This window comes from Tyto alba, unplaced genomic scaffold (genome assembly GCF_018691265.1).
Source record: "Tyto alba isolate M040663 unplaced genomic scaffold, T.alba_DEE_v4.0 Super-Scaffold_46, whole genome shotgun sequence".
Lineage (NCBI taxonomy): Eukaryota > Metazoa > Chordata > Aves > Strigiformes > Tytonidae > Tyto > Tyto alba.
Genome location: NW_024881322.1, coordinates 8,355,394 through 8,370,270, shown reverse-complemented (window position 1 = coordinate 8,370,270; position 14,877 = coordinate 8,355,394). Strand labels below are relative to the sequence as shown.

At 42.3% G+C, this 14,877-nt stretch overlaps 2 protein-coding genes across 6 annotated transcripts in view; one reads left to right on the top strand and one right to left on the bottom strand.

The window, feature by feature from the left end:
• BBS9 (Bardet-Biedl syndrome 9) overlaps positions 1 to 10,408 on the bottom strand; it is a 306,857-nt gene extending 296,449 nt beyond the window's left edge. The window contains exons 1-6 of one of the 4 annotated variants that reach the window (XM_042806281.1): positions 10,203 to 10,408; positions 9,512 to 9,561; positions 9,034 to 9,154; positions 4,971 to 5,121; positions 3,748 to 3,812; positions 1,114 to 1,227 (exon numbers count right to left, since the gene is read on the bottom strand). In XM_042806281.1, coding sequence (XP_042662215.1) covers positions 1,114 to 1,227; positions 3,748 to 3,812; positions 4,971 to 5,121; positions 9,034 to 9,145 — 442 coding nt within the window. In that variant the 5' untranslated portion in view covers positions 9,146 to 9,154; positions 9,512 to 9,561; positions 10,203 to 10,408. The remainder of the gene's footprint in view (positions 1 to 1,113; positions 1,228 to 3,747; positions 3,813 to 4,970; positions 5,122 to 9,033; positions 9,155 to 9,511; positions 9,562 to 10,202) is intronic. The other 3 variants (XM_042806280.1, XM_042806282.1, XM_032988878.2) reach the window with 3 other exon arrangements.
• A 304-nt stretch (positions 10,409 to 10,712) lies between these two features.
• NT5C3A (5'-nucleotidase, cytosolic IIIA) overlaps positions 10,713 to 14,877 on the top strand; it is a 28,129-nt gene continuing 23,964 nt past the window's right edge. The window contains exon 1 of one of the 2 annotated variants that reach the window (XM_032988855.2): positions 10,713 to 11,105. Coding sequence is in view for 1 of the 2 variants with exons in the window: in XM_032988854.2 (XP_032844745.1) it covers positions 10,968 to 11,105 (138 nt within the window). In the remaining variant the exon portion in view is untranslated. The remainder of the gene's footprint in view (positions 11,106 to 14,877) is intronic. The other variant, XM_032988854.2, reaches the window with a different exon arrangement.

Genomic DNA, 14,877 nt, shown 5'->3' with positions numbered 1-14,877 from the left:
CCTCTAGCATCATGGTTTCAGCTCAGAAGGCAACTGAGCACCGCCCAGCCACTCACTCCCCCCTTCCCTCCCACTGCTGGGAAGGACAAAATAAGCAAAGGCTTGGGATTCAAGATAAGGACAGGGTGGGATGTCTCACCCATTACGGTCACAGGCAAAATACAGACTCATTAGAGGAAGAAAAAAAAGAACATAAATTTAATACAGATTCTAACAACACCACCACTTAACAGACAGAGTAGGACAGTGAGAAGCATTACCACATCCTGAGAACACCTACCCCCATCCCTATCTTCTTCCCAGGCTCAGCTTTGCTCCTGATATCTCTACCTCCTCCCCTCAGCAGTGCAGGGGGCAGGGAATGGGGGGTGCAGTCAGTGCTGCTGCTTCTTCCACCCTGGAGCAGGGGGGGAACTTCTGGAACTTCTTCCCCCTGCTCCAGCATGAGACACATCTCACATCCCCTCTCACAGGAGACAGTCCTCCACAAACTTCCTCCAACCTGAGTCCCTCCCACAGGCTGCAGCGCTTCCTGAGCTGCTGCTGCACAGGACACCCTCAGACGCTGCAATCCTCCCATTGCCAAACTACAACAGCGGGAGCTGCTTCTTCCCACAGGGTCCCAGCTGCCTTTGGGTGCAGTCACTTGAGATGTATGTCAGCTTCTGCTCCACCGTGGACCTCCATGGGTGGTAGGGGTGGGGGGCAGCCCTGACATCTCACCATAGGATACAGGGAGGGTCTCTGCTCCGACACACCTACCCCCCTTTCCTCCTCTGTTCTTCCACTGACCTTGCTGTTCACATAGAAGTCACAACTTCTCCTCATAACTCCAACTCCTCCCAGGTTCCCTTCTTAAATACATTATCGCATAGGCACAGCTGATTGACTTGGCCTTGGTGCAGAGGTGGGTCTGAGTTGGAGCTGGGGAAGCTCCAAGAGACTTTTCACGGGGGCCACCGCTGTAGCCCACTCCCCTGCTACAAAAAACCCTGCCACTCAAACCCAGGACATCTACACAGCAGTATCATGTTGCCTTTCAAAATTTAAGTTAATCTTCAACTGTTCACAGTTAAACAACTAATAATAAAGAACATGCAACAAGGAGCTTACCTTTTACGCCACCAAATGGACCATAAGTCATATTACAAGCAGTTCTCTGAAGATTGTGCTCGTACATCAGTTTAATCTGATACTGGTTCCCATGTTCCACATTTCCCAGAGTTCCTACAAAAAAAAAAGGGTATCTCTTTATATCTTTGATCCATACAATGTGGTAGAACTAAAGCAGTATTAGTTTAAATAACCTGAAAAAAACTACAACCTACTCATAGTGACTTTTGAGATATGAAGGCTCACACTGCTGCTTTAAAAAAAAAAAATCACCAAGCTACAAAATTCCTAAAGGCCAGGACTAGAAATAAGGTCTCATACTAAATATGGTATGAAGACTTTGCAAGAGACTGAGATTTTATTACTTAAATGTATTTTTCTTCATGTTAGACACCTCTAAGAACAGAAAAAAAGCCTGCTCAAAGGGGAATTCTTATGATTCTCTAGTTATTCTATCTATATCTAACAGAGAGTCTCAGTTCTAACAGTCTTTGGCTCAAATTAAGCTGTAGCTAGTCAATAGCTATAATTTGACAAAGCTATGCTTACAGCACATTTATCACTTTCCTTTGTCTGAAATTCAGTGCAGTGATCAACAACACAAAGATAAGAGACAAATATATGGTAACAAAAATAATTTTATGATATACCATTCTCTGAAAAGGTCTGCATGAACCCTAATTTCCTGACTCCTTCAGGGAACTACTAGAAATTCAGAAACTATTTCTATAGAAACTGAAGCTGAAGATCCACTTTTGATAATCAAAAGTCCTTCCTGCACCCCATGAACAAAGTTCTTCATCATGCAGAGTAACACTTAAGGACTAACATTAGCAAGCAAAAAAAAAAAAAAAAAAACAGCAAACCTTTGAGAACAGTCATATCAGCTGGGAGAAAGGTGTTTTGAATGAATGATATCTAAGCTAAATCCTACTAAAGCTTTAAATATACAAAGATTACTCCAACACCATCTTAAATAACATGCTATGAAAGATTTGTAGCTTATGCTAACCTTTTAGGCAATTTCTCCAACTGAAATCCAATATAGCTTTTAAGTAATTACCCCTCAAGCAGGCCCATGTTAGGGAAAGGACTGGAACACACATGAGGAAAAAAGCCCCTGGCTGGGTAAGTAACCAGCTAAGTAGCAACACCAAAGGAAAAACAAGTTAAAAAGTAGTCAGCCTGTGTATATTGACTGTAATACAATATCCAAGCCACACTTCAGTCAGTCTTTTTACATTGACTGTAATACATTATCCAGGTCATGCCTTAGTCAGCCCTGAAGGATGCTTTCCTTTGTTGAGGAGAAGCAGGACAGTTATTTTATTATGAATAACAGGTATGGCAACATGTATAAAGCAAGTAAAGATCCCACTTTATGAAAGTGTAATTTGCCATGGAAGCATAAAGAAATAATGACTGTTATTTCTCAAAGGAGCTTGTTCAAAAGTACCTGTTCAGATGACAGAAACTACCACTACAGCATGAATCCCTGCAAATTGGTATGAAAAGTCTATTAAAGGATTGTAAAACTTTACTTTTATTATTACTTAAATGCTTAAGACATGTAGACCAAACATCAAATTATAACTAGAAAAGAATTCTAGACTGACTTATCATTATATGCTGTTAATGCAAATTTTAAAATAAATTGTTTTAATAAAAATTGTACTGGTAGGCTACAATCCTAAGACATAAGCACTATTACAGAGAAGGGAAAGTATGAAAACTGCAGTACATCTCAAAGTATCACCCCTCAGCAAAGACTAATTTTACAGGTGTCTCCAGATAAGATAACTAGAAGGCAACCACAATCTGGAAAGAGAGCATGAGTTTGTAACCAATCTGCCTACAAGACTGTGAATAGGAAGCAATCTGCTCCTACAAGAAAACCATGCTCTCGTAACAAAAGCAGCCACAGCTGTCCCTGGCAGAGAAAAAATGAACAATGTATAGCCATGTATTGAATTTTGAAGAAGGGGCTACAATCAATAGATCTCTTATATCTGTGCTTTGCTTTAAGCATATATTAGAGAGAATTCAATGCACAGAATAGGTATTTTGTGACTTGCCTCCTTACACAGAGAGAGAACATAGCATTTAAGATTTCCAGACAAAGGCCACAGAAGAAAGAGGATTTAAGAAAAAACCTAGCAGTTTCACCTTCTTACCAGTATTAACCTCTTTTCTTCTCTTGGACTACATTATCAATGTCCTGGCTTTCTAAGAAACTATCTGGATTTTTGCGTTCAGAAATAATTGTAATTGCTTAATTTTTAAAGAGCCAAGTTGTCATTAAACAACCCTTTGTTCATTAGGATGCTGAACAGTAACACTCACTCCTAAAACCGTAATGAGAACTAGTTGTTCACAAGCACTACCAACCACAGACCATGACACATCACAGCATCTCAAGCACTGAGCAGATCAGCAAATCTCTGTTAACCATTGGGAAATATCTAGACCTAATTACTAATGTTCCCTCTTCATACATGAGTTTGAGTGAGAGAACATGACTGCGGCTCTTCAGGGATGTTGAGCAAACACTGTATACACCACACTTAGCAGTAACCGAATCCAAACTTTGGAATACGCTTAAAATTACTGGAAAGCTTGTATCTGTAAACTAACCTGAAACAGCATATACACAGAGTTTTCGGCAATGCAATACAGCCAGGTGAAGTCCTTCAGTACCACTGTAAAGAAGGTTAAAAAAGCAGTTTTCAGATAAATCGCAAGTAAAATGCATACAGGATAAAACACAAGTAGCATGCTGAAATTACTTTTAGGTGTGGCCTCAATCCAAAGGTTTGGGTGTTAGATGCTAGCATAAAAACTCAGAAGTACTAATCTTTCTAAATTCATGCTGCAGTATTTGGAGTTAATTTCAAAACTGAAATTAATCCTTTAAGAACACATTTTCAGATTTAAGTATGAAGAGCAAGTCAAATATTTACCCAGTTTAGCTTGAAATTAATTTCAAACACGGTATTGTCAATGCTTCCAAAAAACAAATGGGTATGAGGATCATCCCTCCAAACAGTTATTATTCAACAACTGCAGACATTACTTTTTTTTAAATTCACTTCTGTACTAGCTGCATGGAACCTAAATTAATTAAACTATCAGGCATAAGTCATAAACTTAGAATCCTATAGTCACATTCTTCTTCTCCCAAACCTAAATAGTATTTCCTGAAGAGAAAATTCTTGTGCTGTAACTACAGAAAAAGTTTTAGATCATTTCACTGGGTAAGGCATTAGAATTCCTGCACAAGGTCTCTCAATAAGTACTTGAATAAAAGAACAGTTTCCAACTGATGTAGGCATTTCAGCTTGTGGCCTCTGGTCTCAGAGCACAAGCCTTCCCCATGGTTAGTACAGGTTTTTCGCTTATTTTAAAAATAAAGTTCAGGTTGCAGTATTAGAAGCTAATTTCAAAATTAAAATGAATCTTTTAAGATCATATATTTAATTGGCTGTAAAAGAATCTACTTAGTTGAAGTTTATTTCAGAAATTGGTTCTTAAAGGATTATCTCACAGGCAATTAAATATAATGCCTTTTCCTTAGAGTCGTATCATCTCACCTCTACCTGGCCACTTATTTCCACTAAATGCATTGGAATTAAAGATCTGGAATTAAAGTATCTGGAAGATTATCCTTCATATATACATTATGTAAAAATTCTCTCATACCAAGATGATTCAAGAAGCAGATCAAATGCATACTATAGTATTCATAGATGTGCTTACTAGTTGTCCATCTGGAAATTCGAAACTCACCCCTCAAAACAAAGAAAGAAAATTGCATCTAAGCCTTAAGTAAACAGCAACATAGCCTGTTGTTGACTTACGAAACAAATTTTCCCACTTCCACCTGCAATATTGGTTCTCGTAACTGCACTTCCAAGAGCAAGTCTTCAGGTTGTACTCCATCTCCAGGTTTCACAGGATGTGGATTAAAGATTCGGAGATATCCCATATAACTGCCCACAATAATTTTATCTAAAAAAAAAAAAATTAAACAAAGTAGATTACAGAATACAAGAACACATGTGGAATTCATTTTGCTTCATAAGTGCTTCAAATAATACTGTAAAAAGATAGAATATTTAAATGATTCAATTAACATTGATTATGCCCCATTCTGGTTTTGAAAAGTACTTCAAACTTTCAGCTTCTACAGCTTGGATTTTTGCACACACATATCACACCAGCAGAAGTGGGAAATTTTAAAACTGGGTCCAATGACATTTATCCAAATGCAAACTAAAGCCAGATAATTACTACATCAGGTCAAAGCCAGGCTTTGCGATCACCTGCTCTTGAGACAGATTCATTATCTCAGAGGAATGCAATCGTTACAGCAGAGTTATTTTGGAATCAGTATTTTAAGCAAGTAGTATTTTGCTTGTTAGTGAATAATAAAAAATAATTAATGGAAAAAACCCAAAGAGGTGCCTCCCATGATAACAACCAACAATACAAGTTACTTGCTATACTTATTTCCTCCAGATATAGGTCATCATTATCAATGCAGATCAAAATCCAAACAGTAAAACTTATCCACAAGTCAGGGGAACATACAAGTACTCCTAAACCAAGTTCACCAGGCTCTGAAGGTGTGGCATAGTTCCACAGGACCCCACAGCAAAAGCTCAGAACAGCTGATTGCTTCCTCTCCAGACACAAAAAACTTGCACCCTGCAAGTCCCTCAGAATATTGATTGTATTCCCCACTCTCATCTTTTCCTCAGTTCAGTAACAAGTATTCTATCAGCAGTAAACAATCTATTTTAGTTATTAACTCCTTAAAAATACTTAAGTGAGGACATTTTGACCTGTGGTTAGGCAACTGCAACTAGCTGATTCACTTTTAATCCTGAACTCTGGAAGAAAAAGAGCCTGGTCTAAAAACAAGGAAAAATATAATGTTGAGAAAGTAAGTACTCCCACAACACTGTTTAAAGTCCTGCTTTTATATCAACTACATTTTTTTCCACTAGGAAAAGACTATTCAGAACTTCAGCAGAATTTTGAGGTTTTTGATCATGGGTCGGTCTACATGACACCAGGCCTGATGGTGACAGATGGGGTACCCCGTCTCAAATTGGGAAAAGGATCTTTGCACAGGAGTTAGCAGAGCTCACTGAAAGAGCTTTAAACTAGTTTTGAAGGGGGAAAAGAATAAAATCAGGCTCACTAGAGATAAGTCTGGGGATGGCACACCAATGTTCACGAGACAACATGTTAGCCAGGTCCTTCACTTTGTCATCTCAGCAGAGGTAGGGGATAGAGATGCATGCAGCAGTGAAGACTCATGTTACTGATGTGTTAGAAACCATGGAAGTGCCTGAGAACAGTCACACAGGAATTAGGGTTTCTTCCCCAAAAAAAGTGTTAGGATCAATGGCCCAACTGAAGTATATCTACACCAATGCACAGAGCACGGGCAACAAACAGGAAGAGATGAAAGCCACTGTGCAGCAGCAAAACTATGATACAGTTGCCATCACAGAAACATGGTGGGGTGACTCATACAACTGGAGTGCTGCAATGGATGGCCATAAACCCTTCAGAAGGGATAGACAATGAAGGAGAGGCAGTGGGGTAGCCCTGTATGTCAGGGAGCGTTTTTGCTATCTAGAGCTTGATAATGGTACTGGAAGGGTTGAGTGTTTATGGATAAGAATCAGGGAGATGATGTCCAACAAGGCAGATATCATGATGGGAGTCTGTTACTGACCACTCAACCAGGATGAAGAGACAGATAAAATATTCTATAGGCAGCTGGGAGAAGTCTCATGATTCCTTGTTCTTGTGAGGGACTTCAACTTACCAGATGTCTGCTGAATATACAGAGCAGCAGAAACTGTCTAGAAGGTTCCAGTAGTATGTGAAAGATAACTTCCTGACACAGTCGGTGAGTGAGCCAACTAGAGAAAGCACCCCACTGGACCCATTGACTGTGAAGAGAGGACTTGTGGGTGATCTGAGGGTTAGAGGCCATCTTGGGCACAGTGATCGTGCAATTATAGTGTTTTCGATTCTTGGAGAAGGAAAGAGGTTAGCAGAACTGCTAGCTTGGACTTCCAGAGGGCAGACTTTGGCCTGTTTAAGGGCCTGGTTGACAGAGTCCATTGGGAGGTGGTCCTTAGCTCTCCTTTTGTTGCTAAAAGCAGGAGCAGGCCATCCCTACGTGCCAAAAGATAAGCTGGCAGGGAAGACCAGACTGACTGAACAGAGATCTTTGGTTAGAACTCAGGAAAAAAAAAACACAAAGAGAATTTATGACCTCTGGCAGAAGGGGCAGGCAACTCAGGAGGACTACAAAGGTGCCATGAAGTTATACAGGAAAAAACAGAAGGGCCAAAGCTCAGCGAGAAATTAATCTGACTACTGCCTTAGAAAATAATAAAAAAATGTTTCTATAAATACATTAGCAACCACAGGAGGGCTAAGGAGAATCTCCATCCTTTATTGGATGCAGGAAGAAACACAGTGACAAAGGATGAGGAAGAGGCTAAGGTACTTAATGCCTTCTTTGCCTCAGTCTTTCGTAATAAGACCAGTTGTTCTCAGAGTACCCAGCCCCCTGAGCTGGAACACATGGAAGGGGAGCAGAATGAAGCCCCCATAATCCAAGGGGAAATGGTTAGCAACCTGCTATACCACTTAGACACCCACAAGTCTATGCAGCTGGATGGGATCCACCCAGGGGTACTGAGGAAACTGGCAGCAGCACTCACCAAGACACTTTCAATCATTTATCAGCAGTCCTGGCTAACTGGGGAGGTCAGCAAATGTGATGCCCATCTACAAGAAGGACCAGAAGGAGGATCTGTGGAACTACAGGTCTGTCAGTTTGACCTCAGTGCTGTGGAAGATTATGCAGCAGATCACCTTGACTGCCATCAGCAGCATGTACAGGACAACCAAGTGATCAGGCTCAGTCAGCAGGAGTTTATGAAAGGCAGGTCCTGCTTGACTAACCTGATCTCCTTCTGTGACAAGGTGACCCGCTTAGTGGATGAGGGAAAGGCTGTGGATGATGTCTACCTGGACTTTAGTAAAGCCTTTGACACCATTTCCCACAGCATTCTCCTGGGAAAACTGAATGCTCATGGCTTTGACAGGTACATTCTTTGCTGGGTAAAACACTGCCTGGATGGCCAGGCCCAAAGAGTTGTGGTGAATGGAGTTACATCCAGTTGGCGGCCAGTCACCGGTGGTGCTTCCCAAGGCTCAGGATTGGAACCAGTTCTCTTTAATATCTTTATCAGGATGAGGGGATGAAGTGCACTCTCAGTAAATTTGCAGATGATACCAAGTTGGGCAGGAGTGTTGAGCTGCTTGAGGGTAGGGAGTCTCTACAGACGGATCTGGACAGGCTGGATCGATGAGCTGAGACCAACTGTATCAGGTTCAACAGGGCTCAGTGATGGGTCCCGCTCTTGGGTCACAACAACCCCCCCTGCAACACTACAGGCTTGGGACAGAGTGGCTAGAAAGATGCCTGGCAGCAAAGGACCTGGGAGTGTTTGTTGACACCCAGCTGAATGAGCCAGCAGTGTGCTCAGGTGATCAAGCCTAGTGGCATCCTGGCTTATATTAGAAATAGTGTGGCCAGCAGGACTAGGGAAGTGGTGATCCCCCTGTACTCGGCACACATACAGAAAATAAGACATCAGAGAAATTACTACTGAACACAAGTAAGAATTAAGATGTTTAGAAACCTACAAACATACAAAAGGCAAATGGCATTGAATTTGTCTTCTTAAACCTACAAGGACACATGAAATATAGCAGACTTTAACTAGCCAGCTAGCCTCGCTAACAAGCTTTCAGTACACATAGGTCAAAGCTAACTTGCAGCTATGTAGTTTAAAAGTCAGCAACCATTAATTCTGCATTTACCTTTTCCACTGCCACTATTATCAACATCAGCAACACACAAACAGCCTTGGTCAAATTCTTCCTTTTCTCCAAGTATGGTGGACCACCAGTCTCTAGCTTTAAACAACGACATTCCTCTTCACTGAAAAGGAAACAAACCATTCTAGAAGTATATACTAATATATACACACAAACATTTATACAAGCAACTTTGTTAGCAACAACTTTTATTGAGTATATTCCATCTCTTAGTTTCACATTGCTCTAGTGTGAGCTGAATAAATACTCGTTTCAGGTATCTTGGGTTTCTGGTTTTTGTAGTTCAGAACAACCTTAGGAAACTTCTCGTCATTAATTTACAAATTAGTTGTGACAGACACTGCTAATTATACAAAAGAAAAAAACAGATTTTTTTTAAATTGTTAAAAGTCTTCTGTAGCAAGCATTAAGAAAGTAATAAAAGTTTTCAAAGTCACAGAACTGAGGTTTTCTCTCTTACCAAGGAATATCAGGAAATACGGATTCTGATGCAAGTCTTCTGCAAGAGAACTTATTTTTAGAAAAGTAAATATAGACATAAACAGACAACATCAAAATCTCCACCGAGTAATCTCCTTAAAGATGCCCTAGTGACACAACTAAGCAACTCGGTCAGACAGGGCACAAATCAGCTTTTCTGCTCCCTAGCTGCTCTTATTTTAAGAAGGGGGAAGACTAATCCTTTTGTAGGCGGCTTGACAATAACATTACCCTAGTTCAAAACTCACAGCTCCAGATGCTCTGCCACGAGTAGGGCAAAGCTGAACACACTCGACCCCCCTGTTCCACGGAGGAGGTAAGGGGCAGCCAGGCATCGGCAGCCGCGGCGGTTCTTCCCGGGAAGAAGGGAAAAATGGGCTGCTCTCTTGCTTCCCTTCGGAGCAAACGCAGCCTACAAGCCCGCGCCTCTCCGCTTTAAAGGAAACCATGTCCGGCAAATAAAAACAATTCTCACTTCAGGCGGTTACCGGCGTTTTGCCAACGAGGCAAACTGCTGCAGCCCAGCGACAGCACAACTCCCCCGCCCACGCACACCCCGCCTCACAGACCTCCTGGGCGGCACCCACGGCACCTCCACGCGAGCCCCGCCCGGACACCCACACCTTCACCCTACAGCGGGAGAAGGGAGCCGGAGACCGGCGGGGGCTCACCCGGGTGGCAGACGGCGACTCACGGAACGCGGGGACCGGTCCGAGCCCCTCCGGGGGGGCGGCGGCGGCGCCGCTTTCCTGGCGGGAGCGCCTCGCTCAGGCGCGGCGAAGCGAAAGGCGAAGCACACACCGGCAGCATTACAGCCCCCGCCCCGCCGCCGCCGCCATCTCCGGCGTCCTCCTCACGGCGCCTGAAGTACCGCCCAGCCCCGTCCCGCCCGCCACGCCCCCGGGAAATGTAGTTTGGGACGCGGCGTGACAGACCGTTGGGCTCTCTCATTTTTTCCTGTGGGGTGGGGGGAAGAAAGAGAGGTATTTCTTTGTGTTTCATGAGGAAAGACCTAACCTCCCGGCTGAGAATTTTCTTTTTTATTATTTTTTTTTATTTCCCCCCCCCCCCAAAGCCCTCACAAAAGCCTCTTGCCTTCTGCGGCGCCTCGCTCCACCAGCCAACCACCCCACCCCCGATTTTCCTCTTGCGTGGTACCCGCCGGCAGGCCGCCGCGCACGTGACGTCTCGCGGGGAGCCCGCGCCAGTAGCCGAGGCGGCGGGGCGCGTGCTGCCGGGGGCGGGCGGCGCGCGGCGCCGCCGTTGCCCCACTTGCCGGGTCAGTCTCTCGCCCGGTCGGTCGGTCGGTCGGTCGGTCGGTAGAGACGCCCTCGGGCCGGCGCTTGAGGGACACCCCCGCCTCCTCCAGCGGCGAGCGGGCGGCCCCGCTTCCCCGCAGCGGCTCCCGGCGCCTTGGCGCGCCCCGGGCGGCTACCATGGACAGGACCGCCGTGGCGAAGGTGGGAGCGGTGGCCAGCGCCAGCGTGTGCGCCCTGGTCGGCGGGGTGGTGCTGGCCCAGTACATCTTCACCATGAAGAAGAAGACGGGCAGGAAGACCAAGATCATCGAGATGGTACGTGGTAAAGAGGCCGAGAGCGGGGCGACGCAGCGGAGGCCGAAGCCCCTCCGCCCCCGGCCGCACGCCCTTCTCCTCCTCTTCCTCCTCCTCCTCAGGCTGGCGCCTCCTTGGTGGGCCCGCTCCCCGCCCCCGGCCGCCCCTGGGGACGCGGGTGGATATCCCTCCCCCGCTCCCTAAGGCGCGGGCGTACCCACACACGCCGCCCTCAGATACCAGCCCCTTCCCCAAAACACGCGAGCCCCTTTTTTGTCACGCAGCGCCCTACAGAGCCTGCTGCAGGCGGTTCGTCAGCTGGCTGACGCCAGAAGTTAAGATAGGTCTCCTCTCCAGATGCGTGGGGCTGTCTGTGCCTTCTGCCCACCCCCGTGAAGGGAAGGGACAGAGGGAGGAGGGATGGCGAGCCCCGTTTCTCATCGTAAGGACGGGCGCAGCAGTTCTCCACCACTAGCACTAAAAGCGTCTGCTCTGTCCTGGCCTGTCTGGCCCTGGCATATGTACCTATGCGTAAAGCTATAGGTCTTGGTGGTAATTTAAAAGCCTGCTTGTAACTTATAAAAAAAGGGGAGGGGGGGAGGGCGGGAGCATGTTCAGCCATCTGTTGAAACTGGGAAGCAATGTCTGTTCACAGTTACTGTAAAAGAAAGGTGAAGCCGTCTCTCTACTGCTCTGGTTATTATTTAGGGTATTATTTAAATATCTGCTTATAAATAACTGGGTGGTAAAAGGTCTTAGTTTAGACAATATGCTGATTACATTGAAATCCTTCAGAATTTGCATTTATGATTTGGACACCGCTGTACTGAAGAATTGAACTGAAATCATCAAGTCACTTGCTGTTAGCCAATGGCTATTTTGTGGTCTCCCCAGCAAAACCCTACTAAAAGCTCAGATTTATTTTTTCAATTGTACATGGAAACATAGGTTTTGCTAAGAACTAGGATTCTCTATGTAAATTGTGAGCTAACTACGCACATGGCCATGTGATGCAACACTTGCTGTTGGAAGTTGTACGATGTAGTTTGTGATTATGTAGGTCCAGAGAAGAATCCCACTGTGCATTTTTACTGACCATAAAGTCATCATACTTACTGTTGAAAAAAAATATATGAATGCTGTTTCTAGTCATTGCTCATATCATTCAACACTTTGGAGCAGGGTGTCTAGCTTTTTAGTTTCTGTGAGCCCACTTAAAATAAAATAACAGCATTTAAAAGCCTGATCATACAAACACTCAAAAGGCAGATCCAATAGTTTCACCAACTTATATTCACAATACACCATTTGAGTTGTAGTTCATAAAGTGCCTAATTGCTGATGATGTATTTATATTAACTTTCTGTACAATGTTTAAATTATGTTTTAACTTTTATTTTTGTTGCAAAGATTTTGCCTCTGGTGTGGAAAAAAAATCATTACACTAATGTTAAATTGATTTCTGCTAAGTGAATTTCTTAAGTATGTACTTCAGATAACATTTCAGAGCTGTGTTCTTGGACACAGATCTGTGATCCTAAATAGATACTTCCAAAAATTCTGCTTTTATGATCAGAGCTTTTCTCAACTTTAAATTGCAAGGGAAAAATAAAGCTTGTTCAAAGCATGGCAGCTTTCTCATACGGAAACATTTTACCAAGTAGATGCAACATGTTAATACTGTCTGCTCACATAGAGAGAGCTAGCATTTCAGCCAATATTGAAGTTAGCAGCTTCTTCAGCTAACAGACATCTTTAGTTCATCAGCTGCAATGCTTCCTTCTTCCTCAAGGAGTGTTTTCAGTGGACACATGTAATCAGGCTGTCAAATTTCTTTGAAGTGAAACAGTTATGTAAACTTCGTACCAAGTTTAGTTTGTCAAATAAGGGTGAAAATGTGTTTAAGTGTTTGTTTTACTTGAACATGCTGCATTCTGGAGAACTTCCTGAAATAGTTTTATCCATCAATGTAGATTTGATTCAACGTTTGTCATTTACAAGACATGTCATTTACAAGACACTGTATTTGATTTAGTTTATCACAAGAGACACTTTCCTTTGAGCTTTGGAGAGAGGGTGCTGTTTTCTGTAATTTAGTGTAAGTTAGGATGGTGTTGGGGAGCAATAGTGCTTTATTGAACTGTATTTTTTCTAATACCGGAGTTACTATACCAGACTGGTCTTCTGTGTTAGATTAAAATCACAGGATTGTTCTTGTATTTTCAGCAGATTTTTTTAGTTCAGGTTTTCTTTGGGGAACATTACACTTTGGTTTTATATCCCCATTATACTCAGAATTACATTAATTTATAACTTTTATCAAAATAAGTAGGGAACAGGCCTATTTTACACCTTACTTATGTGACTTTGATTCTCACCAGTGAAGTACTTTTTCATTATAGTTAACTACAGCAATAAGATTTTTGACATTTTTTTCTTAGTTAAAACAAAATTAGATGAATATAAGGCCCAAAGGTAAGTAAAGACCTGATTCATAGCAGTATTTAAATGCTAAAAAGACAGTGACCTTTACAAATCAAATAGAATATCTACAAGACAAGTTAATATCAGGGATTATGACGCCAAGAATGTTTAATGTGAAGAAAAGCAGAAAGGATTCTCCAGAATAGTGGAAAATACAAGGGTAACCATGTTTCCTTGTTGAATAATACAAATCAAGAAAGTCTGGTACACAAATTTAAGCTCAATGAAGAGAATAAAATGAATGCATCTTGTTTGGAAGCAAAGGTTTACGTTTGGAACTAAAGTATTAAATGTAAAGTTTGCAGATAGGAAGTTTCCCTTGGACACTGATAAATGTAGACAGTTAATTCAGCTCCACTTCTGAAGTAACAGAGGCATTAATAGTAAATACATAGCCCATCACATGAAGTTTTACTCTGTGGGTTAAGAAACATCGCCTTCTGTATTACATTGCACAATTGAACTGCCATTTCTGTGAAACTGTAAAAGTATTCCTACAATCAGGTGAAAGTAAAAGTTAGCAGCAAGGCTGCTAACTTTAATTTAAAGAGAAGGTTAATAATTAATTAGATTCTTAAAGTAATTTATTAGATAAAGTTTGATAGCTACTTTAAAAAGAGATTAAACCTTACAGTAACAATCTTTTGGATTTTTCAGGCCCCAGACAAGTTTGCAATGAAGTTGTGGATCCTTATATAGCAAATCAATTCTGACAATAGACATCAGTTTCTTGCTTACTCTTTGCGAAGCCTTTTAGAAACTCAGCAGAAAACAGGGGTGCACAAACTAGAGTGAAAAATACTGTCTAAGTCTTTCAAAAACAGTCATCTGTAAGGAATAGCCCATAGTAACTAAAATATGGAGTTAATGTAAGAAAAAATGCTTAATGGAGTAACAGTATCTTGTGTTGTCTCTTTCATAAATTAAGTTGTTAGAACCTTGGATTTTTTTCAGCAGTATGTTCCCTGCACTTTAGTTTTGGAGCTTTTTATTGCATTTATTTTATAAGGATGAGAAACATAACAGAGCTGGTGAAAACAGAATAACAAAATACCTTAAATGGAGACTTATTCTGTCAGGTTTGTTTTGTGGAACACTGGGCAAACAGTTACATTTGTCAGTTTCTCAGTTCTGTCCCTGAAGTGAGAGGATCTAATTACCCAAAAACACTTTGTATCAAATTTCAACAACAGCAAATTAAAAATCAACTTTAAAAAAGCAGTTTCTCATTTTACAGGAAACTTTTCAACCAGCTGTTGTTAAATGTTTCCTTTTTATCATGGTGGGGGAGGAAAAGAAATGCATGGAT